Here is an 18,792-nt window from a genome sequence, read left to right on the forward strand (position 1 = left end):
TCTCTTATCCCTTGAAGTATTCCACCATAAAAAGAATCCTTTTATATCGGAATAGCATCGAGTCTTTCGTCGTATCCACAAATAACATACCTCGACGGTTCATCCCCTATCGTCCTCCGCTCTCCACGAGCCAAGTACCTATCGAGATCCGCGCGCAAAAATTGATCCTCCGTGATTTTCCTTCGAAGTCTGTACACTTGGGGTCGGTGATCGCGAAGAGAATGCTATAGGGACACAGGTTGAACGGCTGCGAAATGCATTGGCTATCGGGGTCCAAGAAGGGACGAGAGATAGAGAATGAGAGAAAAAGAGGGATAAAGAGGGATGGTAGAGAGGAGGGTAAGAGAGAAAAAGGAGGTTGGATCGGGGGGAGGTAGGGAGAGGGCGGCAAGAGGGGGAGGGAGGAGAGACCGGCTTTTATAATGGCGCGGCAGTTATACCGGTAAGCGAGTAAATGCATCAACGTGCTGCAAACCGAGAGGCACCTGAGAAAGAGAAATAGACAACACTGGGTACGAGTGCATGTACGGGAGAAAGAAGGGATCACGGTAAGAGGGTGGGTGTACGGAGGGATGGAGGAGAGAAGGGAAGAAGAGGATCGAGGAAAAGGGACAGAGAAAAGAGCCAGGCTCCTCGGGGTGTGGGCGGATTGCACGCGTCTCTCGGTAATGGATCCCATCGATCATCCCTTCGCGGGTAGATGGTTTCTCTTCCTTTCTGCTCTCTCGTGAATCGTCCATTAGTCAATTTTGTCGATTACCGTGGCGACTTCGTCGAATCATGGGACGACCCCAAAATAGTCGTGTCGAGGACGTGGAGGAGAAAAGAAAACGCCGCCACGATGGCAAAAAGCCACTTCATTGCGCAGACATGGTGCAAAGTATGTCAAGAATCATTTATGTCCTTGATGATACGTATATGTATTATATAAAAGAGTAAATTATTAGCGCAAGGTACGAGGTTCTTGCTCGCTACGAAAGATTGAAATTTTTTCTCCGAACGTAAAGTACAGACAAGTCTTCGAATTTTTCACTAACATTTCCAATAACATTTAACGGAGAATATAATACAATATAATAACAAAGATTCGATAATAAATTCTCATACAAAGGATATATATATACGAAGAAAATTCGGTAGAAATCGATACAATTAATCGGTTCCAGCGGGTTTGAAATTCCACGGTGGATCTGATGCTCTCCGCGTTGCATTTTTCTTTTCTTTTGAAGAACTTATTGTCCGGCCGATTTACGAGCGGTTGGCTGGCTCGGCGCGAGCGAGAACCATCCCGTTTCTCCATCCACGCGACCGCCTCTTGTTCCACAGAGATGAAAATGGAGTAATGCCGGGAGCGATTCTGTGATTTACCGTGGACCAACATCCAGAAAGAGATTCAACACACGTATTGTGAACCGTGTGTGCAGAGGCCTCCCTCTTCTTATTCCTCCTCTTCTTCCTTCTTCTCCTCCCTTTCTTCTTCTTCTTCTTCTTCTTTCTGCCGTTCCTACCGGTTGGGATCTCTGGAAATGCCAGTGTGATTTGTGCGACCGGTTACCGTTTTCATTTGCATATCCCTATCGGCTCTTTCGTACATTGTTATCTTCGTTGCCACGTGATTCTCTGGTCTAATAGCCTGACATGAAGTAATCCCGGTAGTCCTCTCCTCTCTATTTCGAGGAACGTTATGCGAACGTGTTGGGTCATCGGTCATTATTTGGATACTCAATAGATTTTTTGTCCTCTTTTGTTTTTTTTTTTAAAGATGAAATTCGTAAGTTCCTACCCTTTGAAATATAGAAGATAGGAAAATGATATTTCAAACGAAAAATCGAAGCATGATCTATATTATCGATATATAGTATAAATTCATTACGCATTATCTTTTCCATTGGCTTACAATTATAAGGCAATCACACGTCTCAAATTTCGCAGGATATTTTTCGAAACATCCGTTGGAGAGTTTATTTTTCAAACTTTCGTATTTCAATTATAGTTTATGATACAAACGGTGTTCACGTTGAACCAGCTTTTCTTTCTTTTTCCACTGGTATGATTGCAGTGAGGACGCTGGGCGTAGCGGCGACGAAATGAAGCATGCAGCATGCGTGGTAGCGGTGTCACGGCTGCGCGGTCCTGCCTTCAACCCCTGGTGTCCGCCAGCCGCTACCTCGCCGTTCAAGCCCTTCCTGGTGATCCTCTTTACTTCGTCGTTGAGGTGAGTACGCAGACATTTACGTTATTAAACGGGGTAGGGGGAGGGAGGAGGAGGAGAATAATTCATGACGACAATGCATATTCAACTTGTCGCAACGTGCATCATAATCGTTTTCATCTTGTTCCGTTACACACATGGTAATTCCGGATCGTCTATTTTCCATACAACGCCATTCTTTCCATGGAATTATCTTTTAATGAAAAAGCAACAACGTCGAAACCTTGGTATATGCTTAAAGACGATCGAGTAATTTTTTCTCATACTTCGGAACGATTCGCATAATCGCCACTATCATTTTATAGAGAATGTCTTTGAATCTTATCTTTTATGAATATTATTAATTCTTGTTCGAAGCGTTTATAGTGTACGAATTGCCGTTTAAATTACCGCTAAGCCACTTCACGACTGAAGATATGAGGGAAAATGAGACGGAATATAAAACGATATACGATATAATGATAAGAAACTTATTATTGATAATAATTAAATATAAAAATATTTCGATGGAATAATTCGAAATATCTATGCTGGATTGACCGCGCATGTTCGTAAATAAATAAATTTTTATTCTTAATATTCTTAATAAAAAAAAAAAAGCTACGTAAAATATTATGAAAATACACGCATCGTGTATTAAAAAAAAAATCCGATCCGATTATTTCTTCCTTTTTTTTTTTTTTCGACATGTAACATGTACCATCATCCGGTTGAAACGGAAACGCGCAACATGGCCGCGAAATACCATACTTTATCGGGACATGTGCATCGCGATGTCGAGGGCACGCCTGGATTTTCTAATCGTGGAATGCGATTAGTTACATCCGTGGCGCGCGTGGGCGTGCGAGCGTGGAATAACCGATGCGAGAGAAACCCGCGTATAGTATAGTCGATATATTAAGGCGTGCGAAGGTACATGCACCTGCCTTGTCCTCCCTAAGAGTCATTTACAACCGGCAGACCGCGGGAGTGAAGAGGAACGCCCGATACTATGTAGAATGGCTAATTGAAAAAGTTCCTGCCTCGGTTATTTTGTAACACCGTGTTCTACAGAATTATGTTTCACGCGCGAAACGTAATTTTATTTCATTATATTCTTTGACAGTGTCAACAATCCTGAATGGAATATACGATCAATTCATCTTTTATTTCATTTTATTTCTTCGAAAATCTCTTGATGCTGGAACGATGCTTAATGAAATTGAGGTAAAAAAAAGAACGGAATATTCTTGTTGAAAACAATGTTTATATCAAAATATGATTTTTTTTTTAGTAGAATATCAGAGCAATCTTGTTATTCAAATTTTGTCTCGCATGTCCAAGCTTTAGGTGTACATTCGACAGAAAAGTTATATCAAATGCAGTGTACAATTATATTAAAAAATTGTTTACGCGATCTCACCGAAGAATTCACTTGAGAACTGGTTGGGAGAAAGAACTCGTTTAGTTTTGCGTGGCACGATATTTTTCGTCGATTCACGGTAGAACGCGTGCCCTCGTAAATTTTTCAATGCTTCGCGGTGAAAAATGAGTGATCTCGTTTTTGAGGCCCGCGTTTACACGAATTATACACGCGCGATTCATCATCGTTTCAACGCAGTTATGATTGCTATTAAAACAGTTGTTGCCGATTAAATCTGTCGGAATAAAAGCTCGTTTGATGGTGGATTTTAACTCAACGATTCGTAAGATACAAGATTATATCGCCGTGTTTAAGCGTCGACATGACTAATGCTTGTCGCATATAAAACTACAAGTGTAAATTTCATTTTTATCTGTGTTCATTTTTTTTTTTTTTTATTTATCGTTGTATCAATCAATCGTCGATCGAATAAATATCGAAAAGTAACTACTCATTGTGGTTAAATTACACGGTTTTTGCAACGATATTATTGGTTGAATTATGTCTGTTAATGGTAATTTTTTTTTTTTAAAAAGAAAATACGGACTTCATTGGTTAAATCTTGACCATGTTTTCAAAAGCAGTGATGCTTCTGCAATCATTAATGTATAAGTCCATTTCTCTTCACGACACTTCCATGCAACTATGTAAAAATATATTTATCGATTCCTATCTTTTCTTCTTTATAATATCACTCTTTTCCTAATGCATAATATATTTATAAAAATTTTTCGATAACAAACTTATAAGAATACTCGTTCCTTCGATTGTTGTTCTCGCAATTTCACAATCCAAGACGCCATATATTCTTTCGTAATTCTTTCTCTCTCGACTCCAATCAATTTCTTAAATCTCAATCACACAAATTTCATAATCGAAAATACCAAACGTATATTTTCCCCTACTTTTGTTCAACAAAAGAGAATTGTAAGGGGAAAAAAAACAAAAAAAGTAAAATTAGAATAAAATTTTAACCTTTTCCTTTAAAAGGATGATCGAAAAATTTTATTTCACACTTTTTTATTTATCTTCGTACCAATTATTCATTTCTAAAATTCACTTGTACTTTCTAAAATTTTCAACTTGATTTCCTCCATAGAAGAACAAGGTGTGAAATGAAACAGTTTCATTCCACGTTATCGACATATTTCTTTTTTCACGTAATCACACTGTGAACGTGAAAAGAGATTTTTCCCGATAAGGAAAAATATTGGGAAACACTGGGATAGGGAGAATGCGTGGCGAAGGCGGTAGTAAGCGTTTCAATGGCAAGGTTTTTCCGCAGCAACGTCGATTTGCCCGTTCGAGGCTATTGCCTTCTCGCGTCGTTAGACAAACCATCTACACAGAGCGTTACACACGCTCATATACACGGCCGGTAGTGTTCTGGCGCACCTTCTCACACGATACTATCTACCTAATTATAGCCAGGTTCATTTGTAACGACGAATCTGAATTCCCGGTTGCCAAGGAAATTCCTCGTTCTGCCTGCGTGGCCCCGTGTTGGCCTGCTGTGAAATCAACGGGGCTGGCATTCTGGCTTCATTATACCGAATCGAAGTGAGAATGTTACTCGCGTGCAAGTTATCAAGTTTGTTCTATGGAGGGAGGATGCAGTAATATATCTGTTAAGTGGGCATGGATAATATCTAATTAATAACTCGTGGTCGTTTTAGAAAAATTTAGAGAACGGATGTTACAAATTATTTTATCGTTCAACATAGCGATGATGATAAACGTAAATGGTTTAATGCGGATACGTAAAATATAAGAAACAAGTAATTGCAATGTATAGTATCCGTGAAAAATAAAGGGCTCTTTTTGTAATATTTCCTGCAAAATTAGGGCATTTCTGCAACTATTGATAGAAACGCGTTAAAAAAATGTAGGAGTAAATAAAACGTATGAAAATTAACGATATAAAAGAAAGGATACATTTTGGATGTTTTGGATATATTTTTGTATAAATTTTATAATTTTTTGTCGCATTTGAATTTCTTTATAAGAGAAAAAAATGTTATTTGCAGTTGATTCTTACCAAAAACAAAATTGTATAATATATAATATATAATAATAACTCTGTTGCATCGTTATAGATTTTTTTTTTCGTACAAATCGTACGATTTATAAAACAGAAAAATCTGAAGGATAATTAAAAACGTGAGAAGAGGAAAACAATAAGAAGAAGAAAGAAAGATATTAGTTTTTTCTCCTCTTCTTTGTAATTAATCTATTAACTCTGAAGGAAAATGAGTAAATTCATTATCTCCAGATCGCCGGTAATTTGGATGTATTTCCGCCTCGTAATTTCCTGGCAACAACAGGGAACGAAAGGAAGAATAAACATTTTTCCGATCTGAAACGCTTACGTGTTCCTGAAATAGACTCATTGTTACAAAATACGATAAGAGATACACGAATTAAAAACGTTTCATTCTTCGTTATATTTCCTGGCTTTAACACTCGTGTTTTCTACGGCATATTTCTCAAATGACCGTGTCGATTCCTATCTGGTCCCGGTTACGTTTGTACCGATACTAATTTATTACAATGGCAGAACGGTAGCATAATAATTATGTAGATAATTGAAATGCCGATTAGAAAAGTGGAATGGCCAGGTTTCTTTTCAAATGGAAAAATACGTCCATTGTTCATTTCATCCGTAAGATTTGTAGAATGTCTATGAGAAATATTGTTATTCGAGTTTATGGTCTTTTTTATTTCCCTTTTGATTTATTTTCTTCTTTTATTTCTTTCTTTTCTTCAAGATAGAATTTGAATTTTCAACTTAATCCAAAATGGACTGTAAATATATATTCTTGCATTCCTTGATTCTTTCCATGTATCAAATTATCAATATTAAAATTTCACGAATTTTAAATTATTCAATGTTATTATCAACGTGCAACTGTTACTTATAAAAAAAACAAATTTAAAAATATTTTAAAATTAAAACCAACGTCCTTGTTTCCATAATTATATTTCGTATACTTTTTTCACAAAAATTAGCGATGGCCAAGTATTTACGATGATGTAAAAATGACGTAAAAATCTCCAAAAAAAAAAGAAAGAAAGAAAGAAAAGGAGGAAGATCCATTTGGACAGATATTTTTGTCAATCTCGCGAATCTATCGCGTGGCCGTGTCTTGGCCATGGACAGAATCGTGAAACGCGGGCCCGATAGGATCGACCGTAAATCTGAGCCGACAGGCTGTTCCAGGGGATATTTTATGGTGGCCCGTAGAGATTTGGTGCGGACAAGATCGGCGCTGGAATGCGTCGAGCGACTCGAAATATTCGATACGGGGCGATAAATTGTTCCTCTACCTCGGCGCGTGCATTCCATGCCGAGCATTTATGAGGGACCTTTCCCTTCGGGGCATCGCTTAAAATGCTACACAATTGTAATAACATTTCCGCGTACGGTTTCTCGATGCACCCCTGTGAAATTTCTTCCGAGATAAAAATATACGGCGAAACTATAATTTCCCACGAACGAGGAATAGGAATATCGTATCGATATTTTAAAAATTGAGAAAAGTTAAATTAAGGTTTATTTTTATTGTAATCATTATAAATCTTATTAATTATTGGTTTTTTTTTAATAATATATTTCATTATCAAAATTTTATTACTTCTTTTTTTTATTATTTAAAAAGATCAAGATCTTTTACTGTAGCGGATCTTCAACCGGTTTCCCCGAAGCTGGATAGCTCACGTTACATCAGATAACTTTCTAATCGTGTAAAATAATATAAGCTTTTATATATTAGATGCATCGGGAATTCTTTCGACGTAATTAATGGAGGAAGAGGAATATCGTGGATAGAAGAAAAACGTCTCGATGGTTGTGTAATACGTGGATACGTTTATCAATGGGAAATGATTCCGCGTTACGATAGGCTGGAATAATTAAATAAATAATTTATAAAAAACCGTTTAAGTTTTTAAGTGATCGTATACCACGAAATTATATTCATTATAATAATACCGCTTCGAACGCTGTTCCAAATTAACTATTTAAATTTATAACTCGAATCTGTGTAATTTGAAAATTTTGATGGTGCTTTCATCACTTGTGGAGTGAAATGTTCTCTGATGACATACATCTTCTTCGTCTCTGCTCCGTTAAACGGCGCAAATTTTCGTTCAAACAATTTACTCTTTGATGCTTTCAACGAAAAAAAAAAAAAGAAAAAGAAAAAAAAGAGAAAAAAAGGAACCAAAAGAAAGGAGCAATTTTCATTCAAATGATTCGTTCTTTGATGCTTTCAACGAAAAACAAAAGGAAAAGAAAAAGAGGATCACCTCGTAAATACGAAACCAAAAGCGTCAAGACTCGATTCAGCTATAAAAGTGGCGAGATTTCAATAAACATCCTCGACGTTGAGCATTTGCAATTTATGCAAATCGTGACGACAGCGAATCCGTCGATGCTTTGTCTCGCGAACGAGGCAAGAATCGGTCCTGGATCCGCACGTCCATTCATTCTAAAAAGCCACGAGACCGGTGAAGTCATGGGGCTACGGTAGGAAGCGAAGGCAATGCCAGATGCGATTTGAATATCCGTGGGTGTCTCTCCTTCTCTATTTCTCTCTTTTTCTCTTTCCACATCCTCCATCGCGCGAATTCGCGCTCACGCCTGTTACCATTTACCATCTCCGTATATGTAATTCATTGAGCGAAGAAGGAACAATAGGAACGGTTGCGCCGAGGACTTTTCATGATTATACGGTGCTCAAGCTGTGATTACCGTGTACCGATCCTTGTAGTGTACCTCGTCACCACTCGGCTGCCACGCCGATCCTTTTTTTCGCAACGGTAGAAAAGAATTGCCGTTCCTCCACGCATGCGCAACAAGTCTTATCATCATAACGCCACAGTTGGGAAGCAGTTGGCTCTATTTCGAGCGGCAAATTATCCCGATCTCTCGTGACGGTAATTGGCCTAATACCACCTTTGTTTCTGATCATCGCGTGATAACGAACCTTGTCGCGGCTCGGTGTAAAAATGTAGGAGAATACGGTCGGATTTTCAATTACATGTATTATTTCCCCTCCGTGACGAACTTGGACTTTAGTTCAAGTATATCTTTCAGATTTTTAATGATTTGAAGTGACTCGGGATGGGCGGAAGAGGGTAAAAATGAACAAAAGTTGGGCCTTTTTTTTTTAATTTTAATAGAATTAAAATCTAAATTTAAAACTTGAAAATTGATTCTTCTTAAAATTCATTTCGATCGCGTGCCATTTTCGCATCTCTCGTAAACTCTGCAATTTGCGATAATTTTAATAATCATACCGCCGTCTCGTTTCTGCTATCCCTCTTTGCTCAACTCAAATTGCCCGGTGACTCGCTATTAAATAAGCGTTGCGACATTTTTGTGTTTGTCTCTCGTGAAATAGATTCTGAAAAGTCTCTCTCACGAGCGTATCAACATGTTGTGTAACGTAATAATCGTAACACGGTTCCGCGATTCTGGCATAATTAACTCAAAATAATTTTATTCTTGCTTGCTGCGCGAGCGAGATAATTTTCTTACGTATTAAAAAAAAATATTTAGGAAGCTCTCATTAAACAATGTTGCATGCTCGATGCGTTTGTGGGGAAGCAAAGGAAAAGCGCCGCGATACGAAACGTTCGCGCATTCCTATACGCTTTGAAGCGTTAAAACACGTCGGATAAATTCCAACGTTTCCTTATACCACACGTATATATGCACGAATATAATTGGTTGCCTTTGGAAATTCTTCTAAAAGTTACGGAAATAATTCCTTTAACGAGGATGCATTAGATTGAAGATAGGTAGAAAGGATTGGCCGAATAATATTAATTAACCAGATTTGCCGGCGGGCTGATTTTATTCCTATGTAAGTGGAGAAAAATTGAAGTATATTTCGCGTATTTATTTTAAACCTGCCCGTAACCGTGGTTTGGCAAAGTATTTTGATTAAGTTCCGCGAGAAGATCGAATAAACTATGCATTATTAGCAATATGGTGGAAATATCAGATGAGAAATTAAATGCATACATCATATGAATTATTATACCGTGGTATAATTGGAAATTCTTGCACGTGTGGCCAACTTCGATACAGAGTAGTTTCCAAGTCGCGTTCGTTAACTCGTTAATAACTCGTTCGAGGATATCTGCTATTTTCCATATTTTTCGATCAATGCGTATATATATATTCAGATAATCGTATTTCCATTCCTCACTGTTTTTTCCTTCATTTTTAATTTTACAATATACTTAATATTACGTAACGACTTTGCACTATTTAAATACATTACGATATTTTTTTAAATTATAATTTTATCGATTACCGAAAAATTACAAATTCTCAGACGTTTCAACGTAATAGAATCTAAGTCGTAATTGAATATGTGATAAATATGATCGAGAAGAAGAAATTCTTCTTAAATCTTAAGTCTCCCTCCGCAAAAGTATCCACAAGGACAGTGATCAAGGGATATGCTGTCATCATATTCGCTGTAGCAAGGTGTATCACGTCAATCTGATCACGTACATTCTTTGGTATGGCACCACCGTGTATAGCCACGTCTGCGAGCTACCACGGTTGTAACGAGTCTGGTATGTGGTACGCTTTCACCGTTTGCAATATTCATACATCCACGCATTGTTATTACATGCTACGCGCGATGCAGAATGCCTGCATGTCGCGAATCCAAGTGATAAAATTACCGAGTGATGATGATTCTTTTTTTCCTTTTTATTTTCGAAACCCAATCGTCCTCATCCAACCGCGAAAACGTGTCCAACTTCTCGATGCTAACTCCGACCAAGAATCGCGCATTCGAATCATAATGGCATAAAAGTGTCTTGAATAAAGCGCATAAGTAGGATATTCAAACTTGCTTAGATTTCTTGTGCTATTGGGATTTATATCGTTGCCAGTATCGTTTGGATATTTTTATTATTATTATTTTTTTTTTCGTCGCATGGGAATGCTGTTAAGCAAATTCATTGCGAGGATTATGATTCTCTTCTCATTTTTATTTCAGAAAATTTGTAATTCGATCTACACATTGTTGTTTCATTGTTATGAAGTAATATCGTATTTTGATTTTTATCATGTAAGTTATCGTTATCAATTCGTCCATTTGGAAAAGAAAATAAGATCGAAGGATCAAATTTTTAATTACATGCATACCTATCTAAGAATTAATTATTGACGAAAGAATTTCATATCTGAATTCAAGAGGAATTCGCATACATGTGCTAATATTTAAGATTAATTTTACGTCTTTCTCTCTCGTTTTGATTATAGTTTCTCTATTTTAAATAGAATCGTTCCAAACATAGATGAACGTAAACGTCTCTGAAAAAGACGCATAAAATGGGTTAACGTTAATGTCGTTTACGCAAGGGATTCCGGTTTCTCTAGAATGTGGGTTACCGCAAGTTTAAATCTATCCGTGTATAAACGGTACATAAATTTCCATCTCGTTCCATTGCTCGATCTAACCATGAATCGCAACGATTCGCGCAATGATACTAATTGATCTCTTGAAATTTGCGGATCGTTTGTGAGAGTGCCTCGATAGGATTGATAGATAGAAAACTGTTCTTACTTCGATATTTTAATCGGGAATATCAATGAAAATATTTCAAAATGTGTTTAATTTTCTTTTTAAAAATGGAATTCGGAAATTTAATCTTACTCTCTCCTTCTTTCCTACTTCTGCTCTACTCGTTCTCCTTTTTCCTTCCTTTCCTTTATTTTAAACGCGATATCTCTCGCACGCTGATACACGTTGGCGTCCACAAGTCCACCTTGAAACGAAATCATTTGTGCACAACCGTTTCACCGATGTAAATTTGTAATTACATAAAGGGGTCGGTGTCGGACAAGGGTTTCGAGAACGATACAATCTCATTATGCGTGCTCTATTACCAGTCACGTGCGTGGCGACGTCTCTTCGACGAAGGGGAGTCCTTTCCGTTTCGCGGTGAACGCACAAGCGTTGATTGCTCGCACGGTAGATCCCCTCGATCGATAGTTGGATGTGTTTTCGTTCGAAATCGTTTATCGATAATCGCATGATCGTTTCATACGACGTTTATGCGCGCATATTCGATTTTATCGATTTAGATATCTGATGAAATTATAACGAAATAAAGGAACGCTCGGTGAACGTTATCGATGCTCTCTTCAATAATTTAGGAGGAAAAACGAGTATTACAATGGAACTCTATTAATCTGATTGTTCCATTTATCGAGATATCGGTTCGATTGCACGAATTTCTGCTACTGATAAGTAAGAAAAAATATTAATTGCCAAATTTATCGTCCCTTAAAACTCTTCGGCATCTATCTCCCCCTTTAAATATACTTTTCACTACAATTTTTCTCGAAATTTAATATCTCGTTACATCATTTTATTTTAGGCGAAGTCGAGAGTGAAGGAGGTGTACGCGCAGACATGCATGCTTCTCGGCCAGCAGGGCATGCGAGACTGCGAACTGTTCGGCCTGGCAATATTGTCCGGTGAGTAAACAATGGGCCCTCTTAGGCCCCCTTTCTTCTGTGTTTATAAAGAAGCGTCGAAAGTAGGTAGAAAATTTAAAGAAAAATTCTAAAGTAGAATAGAAAACCTGCTGCTGATCCCCATTGAAATCACGAATCTTTCGCAAACTTTTCTACCTGCCTCTTCGTTTCTGAATCGCTTTCTAAATTTTCTACCCACTTTGTTTCGAACACCCTGTATACCTCTGCTCCCGTTTCCGCCGTTCTATCGTTTAACGGACGAAATGCGGTCGGACGGGACCGGTGAGCATCGTGAATGACTTGCGGGGTAGCTGTATCCGCCTCGAATTACGGCACGCCACTTTTTAACCTCCTACAGAGTAGATCGAATTACCGAAGCTCACGCGAGTCATTAGGTGTTGCGTTTCGCGAGAGAGCGCGAACCTTCTCCCGAATCACGATCCACGTTTCTGCTCACCTTCGAGATCAATTGTCTCTGTCGTCCACCGTTTCGACGAATGCTCTTGATCTCGTTTTTTTCTCTTTTTTTGAGAGTTTTCAGAGAGAAAATTGTAAAAGTTTGGTTAACTCGGTTTTTCCTGTATCTTCTTCTCGTCGCGTGCATAAACGATTCGAGGGAGTATTTGGAAGAATTAAAGAACCCGATTCGACGCGAAAAGGATAACGATAAGAAGGATACTTTCACTAACCGTTCTGTTGGATAACTCCGAGCGACACTCTATCCGATGAGAATCCAAAAGACTGTCCCGACCGAGATTCACTCGACCGAGGAGAAAGTATTCTAGACGCACTATCGATAGTTCTTGTAGAGAGAATCGCGTTTCAGAGAATTAAGTGGAAAATAAACGAAGCAACGAATAAATAAAATGAACGAGAAAGAATATTTTATAAATATTTATCCCTTTTCAAGTATCGTTTGGGACAAAACGAATGAGTTGGAATAATTTTAAATTCTAATTGTACGTTTAAATATTTTATCCCAATTATTTCTAATATCGTTAAAAATTGTTGGTATAATTTAGATATATTTTTATATTTTTTCTTACGATTGATAATTAATAATTGATAATGGATCGGTTCTATAATTACGATGTATTTTTGATGAAAATTTCTCTATTAAAGAATTTTTATAAATAATATCGTAAAAAAAAAATATGTCGTTTTATACGGCAAAAGTGAAAGGAACCGAATGAAATGGAATGTGGAACCAGGCTCGATGCTGGGCCGCAGAGGGTTAAAATTTATTACGTGCGAATAGTTGAAATTACCTGCTTTTTTAGTATCTAGATAAATATCGCCCCAGCTCGAGCTTCTCCTTTTTATCGAGAAGAAACGATACAACCTCGACTACCTTAACACATCGATACTGTGCAAGATTTAAAAAAAAACTTCCCAAACAATTATACGTTCGAAATTTAATAAAAAAACTCTTCTTTATTTAGAACAAAGTTAAAAACAATAAAGTTTCTCTCGCTTCGGTCGAAATGACCAATGATACTTTCCAAAAATTCTATCCTATTATTTTCTTCACGGCGTGACCCGAACTTGTAAAAAAGAATCGGGAAATTTGAAACAAATTTCTACAAGAAAAGAGAGAAAAAATTGGCATTCGCGAGAAATGTTCTAGGTCTCGGAATAGCAGCTTAATATCGCGCAAAGAGAGTCCTTGCCGAGTAGTCCGTTGACTAATCTTGAGATCTTTCTGCATATAGCCGTGGTCTTCTTGCTCTCCCTCGCCCTCTGGCCCCGGACACCATCCTCGGAGCTCCTTCCCTTCCCTTCACCGAATATACTCGGCTCCGCAGCGCTACCCTCTCGCTCTACTCTCTTGCCTTTCCACCAGTCATGACAAGCCGGTCCGACTGGTACCCCCACCAACGCGGCCGGACCCTTCTTGGGCCTCGCAAGGGCCCTGCGGGACCCCTCCCTCCTACATTCCAGCGGGGCCCCATCACGGCGAGGCTGAGCTGGCGGGTTTTGAGGCGCGCGAGCCATGCCACGACAGGAAAAAAATGCATCTGAAAAACGAAAACAAGTAGAAAAAGGTGGCTCACACCCCTGCATGCGTGCGTCGGTTTGCGTGAACGTTGCCCGGACCCCGTACCGAGGCCTCCTCCTTTCTCCTCCTTTCTTTCTTCCTTTCTTTTCGCTCCTCTACCTCCTCTGCGCGCCTCTTTACGCTCCTCTTCTTGCTCTACGCTCGCGTACGTGCTCGCAAACGGCTGCCTGCCTGTTCAACGCTTCTTCGTTTCCTTCTTCTTCTTCGTCCTTGCGTTTCTCTCCATTCGCATCACATCTCCGCTCCCCCAAATACGTTTCCTTTCTAAGATGTTTCCTCGAGCATGGCCCTTCGTTCCCCTTTTCTCTCCACGTGAGTTTCCGCGTCGTTTCTTATGGTTTCTGCAATCAACATTTTTTTCCACATTTTTCGAGTCCTCCTTTTTCTTCGAGTTTGCTCGCTCCTCTTCTTCTCTTCTTCTCGTTCCTCTCCGCTGCTGCTGCTGTTGCTCCTCCTCCTCCTCCTCCTCCTCCTCCGTCTTTTCCTTTTTGTACCGGTTATTTCGTCTTCGTCTTGTCCCTCTATCCCGACCCCCCATGCCCCTGGCGGTAAAATGACACGGACCAATCGCTGCTGCAATTTTGTAATCACCACCGTCTGCTCTTCGACGCTTCTTACTAAAAATAGATATCGAGAAAGATCGCTCCGGGCGAGCCGAGCGCAACCAGCCGCCGAAAAATTCTTTGGTTACAACCCCTCCGCCTGGCGAACGTGATCGAGCGGAGGTCCAAGGCTTTTTCGTATCTTCAAGGTCTTGCCAAGGATGTTTCTTCCAATTTTTTTACTGTGCTCTTTTCCTCTTTCGTGATAGAATAGTTGTGCGATTATTATAATAAAATTATTACGCTGGTATAATTACGTATTATCAAGATATTTCTTTTACCGTTATTTTTATCGTTCATTTCTCTTTCCCCTCGTAGAGAAAACGATTTAAAGTTTATAACGGAATTATTACGTAATAATTAAACTTCCCAAATCATTGAACCCAATCCTTCCATTCGACCGAGAGTCAAGGTCTCGTCAAGGCCTTCCCAAACGTATTTATTTCTTTTCCTTCTTAAAATTTTAAGAAGGTATAATCATAAGCTGAAATGCTCGGGCAAGGAATCGAATATTTTATGATCTTCGCCAGGTATATATCTATAAAGCAATCCTGGCAATTATGGATTTTCGCGAATTTACATCGAACGATTCGCAACATGAATGCGATATTTAATTGAAAAAATATTCTCCACCGATAAAGAGAAAGATCGGATGTGGAAGATCGGTCGCGGAGGCCGCGATGCGTCGCGACTAATTTATTTGAAAGGTCAAATTTTTTGGGCGTCAACGCGTGGTACGTGTGCGTGACCGAGGGTCGAGGTGCGTGTTGTTCGCAACAGGAGAAAAAAAGGAACCGACGAAAAGGGACATGAAAGTGCACGAGGAGGGGTGAGAGGGGGAAGAGCGAAGGAAGACAGGATGGTGAAACGAAAAGGGCGAGAGAGATATATATATATATATATACAACCCCCTGTCTCTTTTATTATATAAAAGAAAAAAGAAGAAGAAGAACGGAGGGAATGAATAACGAGATGAAGGAGAGGGCGCGTAGGAAACAGGCGTCGAACGTGCTACGATCTACGCCAAAATTCAAAGACGAACGAAGGGAAGGAGGGAAAAAGCGATAAATGAAAGAGATATAACAAGAGTTGGCTTTGCGATTGAGAAGGACAGAGGCGAGGGATATAAAAAAGGAAGAAGAAACGCGAGGGGGGACAAAAGGCGAAGAAAAAGAAGTGGCGGAGGATGAGACCGGGAAGGTGGAGGAAGAGTGACAGAGAGGGAGGGAGGTAGGAGGAGGGAGAAGGGGAGAGAAAGAATGAGCCCGGGTAAGACGGTAGCCCGGTGATTTGTATAGGGCCTCTCGTATTCCACCTCCCGCCCAAGCGTCTCCGCCGCACGGCGACTTGGGACCCAGGAATGTGGAAGGAGGACTCCGAGGACAGGAATCGTCGACGCTGGCGCGCGCGCGCGCGAGCGAGCGCGATGGGCCCTGGGGAGGAAGGGGAGGGGGAGGGGGAGCGAGTGGAAGCGAAGGATGGAGGGAGGCCGGCAAGGGCCAGGCGCGGAGGACCCGGCAAAGAGGGATTCAGAGGCGGAAGGGCGGAGGGGAGGGTAGGCAGAGAATGGGCCTTAGCAGGTCCGTTGGATATATACCTCGATGAAGCTAAGGCTGCGTCACAACAGGGCTTCAACGTCCTTCCTTCCCCTCCATTACACATGCCGATCTTTCTCCTTCGCCGGTCTCCTCTCGTAAGCAGCACCTCCTGTGCACCATTTGCCGAACGTTAGCGGACCCCTTTTTACTCTTAGTTTTTTTTTTTTCGTTTCCTTCTCTTTTCTCCTCCTCCCTTCCCCTTTGTTTCGTTCTTTTTCGAATTCTTTTCCTTTTTTTTTCTGTCTTTTTTTTCCTTTTTGCATCGATTTACGTTGTTCCGTTTATTTATATATATTCACTTTCATCGTCTTTCTTCCTTTTTTTATCGTCTCGTTCGAATCTATATCTATTCGAGTATCGAAATAGGGAAATGCTTTATTCGGAGGGAAAAGGGGAAATTCCTGTTCTCCCCTTCCGCCCGTTTCCTTCCTGAACGCCCTTCCATCCTCGTCGTACTTTCCTTCTTTTTGCATTTCTTACTCGGCCCGACCCCCTGCCATTCCTCTCTCTCTCTCTCTCTTTCTCTTTCTTTCCCTCTCCCGCCCGATCCATCCGTCTCGCTCCATCTCCCTGGTCTCCCTTCGGCTCTCCCTTTCTGCCACTCGTGGTCGTAACAACGGGGACACGTGTCCACGAAGCGAAGCCTCTCACATGAATGGGTCATTCATAAGGTGTAATGGCGTTTTATAAATTAAAACGCGTCGTCGTTTGATTTATATTACGCGATCCCTAATGAAGCCCCGTGCATGTCGAACGATCGAGGGCGAGGAGGGGAGGAGGATGGGGGAGGAGGAGATGGCGTGGTACGGGAGGCAAGGGACGAGGAAGATTGTGGAACCCATCCAGGAAGATGCCTCGCGATTTTAGAAGGGGGTTCCTCGCGATGCATCGCGTTATCCAGCCGGCGATCTTCTTAGCTAAACTCCTTCCTCCGCGTTTTATCTCTCCTTTCGATCGAAGAATTCATTCCCGCTACCGATCAATCGCGTTTCTCTCTCCCCTCTCTCCCCCCCTTTTCACTTTCTCGTTCTTTCTCTTCAACTTCGCCCTCTCGCTCTGCTTTCTTTTTTTCTTTCTTTTTTCTTTTTCCCTCCCCCTCTCTTACTTTCTTCGCGGCAATCGACCGTCCTCGTGCTCTTTTTCTTCCTCTTCTCCTCCCTTCCTCCTTTCCTCCACCGTCTCCCTTCTTCTCTCTCGCGGGCTGCCGAAAGGCGCACACACACCGCCGTCCTTCTCACTCGTACGTGGCGTGTTTTGTTCGTCGGAATAATTTGATCGGGATGAAATATGCGATGAGCTCCAGATAGTGGCCTCCGGTGGAGGAGTGGTGGCGTTGGTTGGTACAGTGTGGCCGGTGTTGGTAGTGATGGTGGTGCTAGTGGAAGCCACATTTTATCCCCCTCGGTCTGCGTTCAACGGAACTCCATCTATCTTCCGTAATGCAACGCGAGGCCCGCTTCGTTACCGGCCACGAACGATGTAATAACCTTAAGAAAACTCTGGATACGATTTCGATGCCTATCGAGAGAGACCCGTGTTACTCGATGGTAGCCCTCCCCTCGAACGGATCTGGCAATCCAAGTCTTTCTTTTCGTGACAATTCGAGGATTTTTTCAATGCTCTATTCGTTCCATGGATTCTCGATTTTTTCGAGAAATTGTTATTTCCTTTCCGTCATCAATGTCATGAGAATCGATGCTTGAAGTAAATTTTACGAGATGTCTTTTAAGATTAGTAGAAAATATAAAATTAAGATTAGGGAAATATTATTATTGAATTTAACTACGTGAAATGAAATATATTTCGATGAAACTTGGCAAGTTTTCGGTAAGGATGAGGTAATAATATTGCCCAAGGTATGAATAAATATTTTTTTCAGTATGACGCTATAATAATCCGTAATATATTCTTCGTTCCTATATCGAATATTTTATGGACCTGTGTAACTTGGGATTTATGTAGCGCATTCCTTTTGAAAGATGACGCGTCGTTTGACGATGGAATGCCACGATTAACGTCGAATACCACTCGTATGACTGTCTATACTGTCGAAACTCAAGTTGTTCAATCATCACAAAGAATGAAGAGGAGGGGGGGAAAAAAAGAGAAAGAAAAAGGAAAGGCTGCTCGTCTATCAGATTTGAGAACATTATTCCCCCCAAAGAACCACGTACAATATATGAATCTTTATCGCGCAAGGAAAACGATCCATCAAATGGATATTGTATAGATTACACATCTGTGCATTCCTTTAAAAGTCTTTGTACAGTTTTGATCTTCAAGGCTGAAAAAAAAATTTCAATGCGATTATGTATGGCGAAAGGCGTACAATAATATCTTTGATCTGAATGATGATCGCGCATAACGGCGCGTGTCATTCTTTTTATCATTTTAAAAATGACACGAA

The 18,792-nt window shown here is 40.3% G+C and overlaps 1 protein-coding gene across 7 annotated transcripts in view; it reads left to right on the forward strand.

Annotated features, from left to right (window-relative positions):
- LOC107995206 (protein expanded-like) overlaps nt 1-18,792 on the forward strand; it is an 80,624-nt gene that overhangs the window by 42,570 nt on the left and 19,262 nt on the right. For 6 of the 7 annotated variants that reach the window (XM_017052565.3, XM_017052583.3, XM_062076140.1 and 3 more), the window contains 2 exons: nt 2,060-2,215; nt 12,027-12,126. In XM_017052565.3, the coding sequence (XP_016908054.1) occupies nt 2,102-2,215; nt 12,027-12,126 (214 nt within the window). In that variant the 5' untranslated portion in view covers nt 2,060-2,101. Of the gene's footprint in view, nt 1-390; nt 881-2,059; nt 2,216-12,026; nt 12,127-18,792 lie in introns of those variants that run through there. The other variant, XM_062076139.1, reaches the window with a different exon arrangement.

This window comes from Apis cerana, linkage group LG6 (assembly GCF_029169275.1).
Source record: "Apis cerana isolate GH-2021 linkage group LG6, AcerK_1.0, whole genome shotgun sequence".
Lineage (NCBI taxonomy): Eukaryota > Metazoa > Arthropoda > Insecta > Hymenoptera > Apidae > Apis > Apis cerana.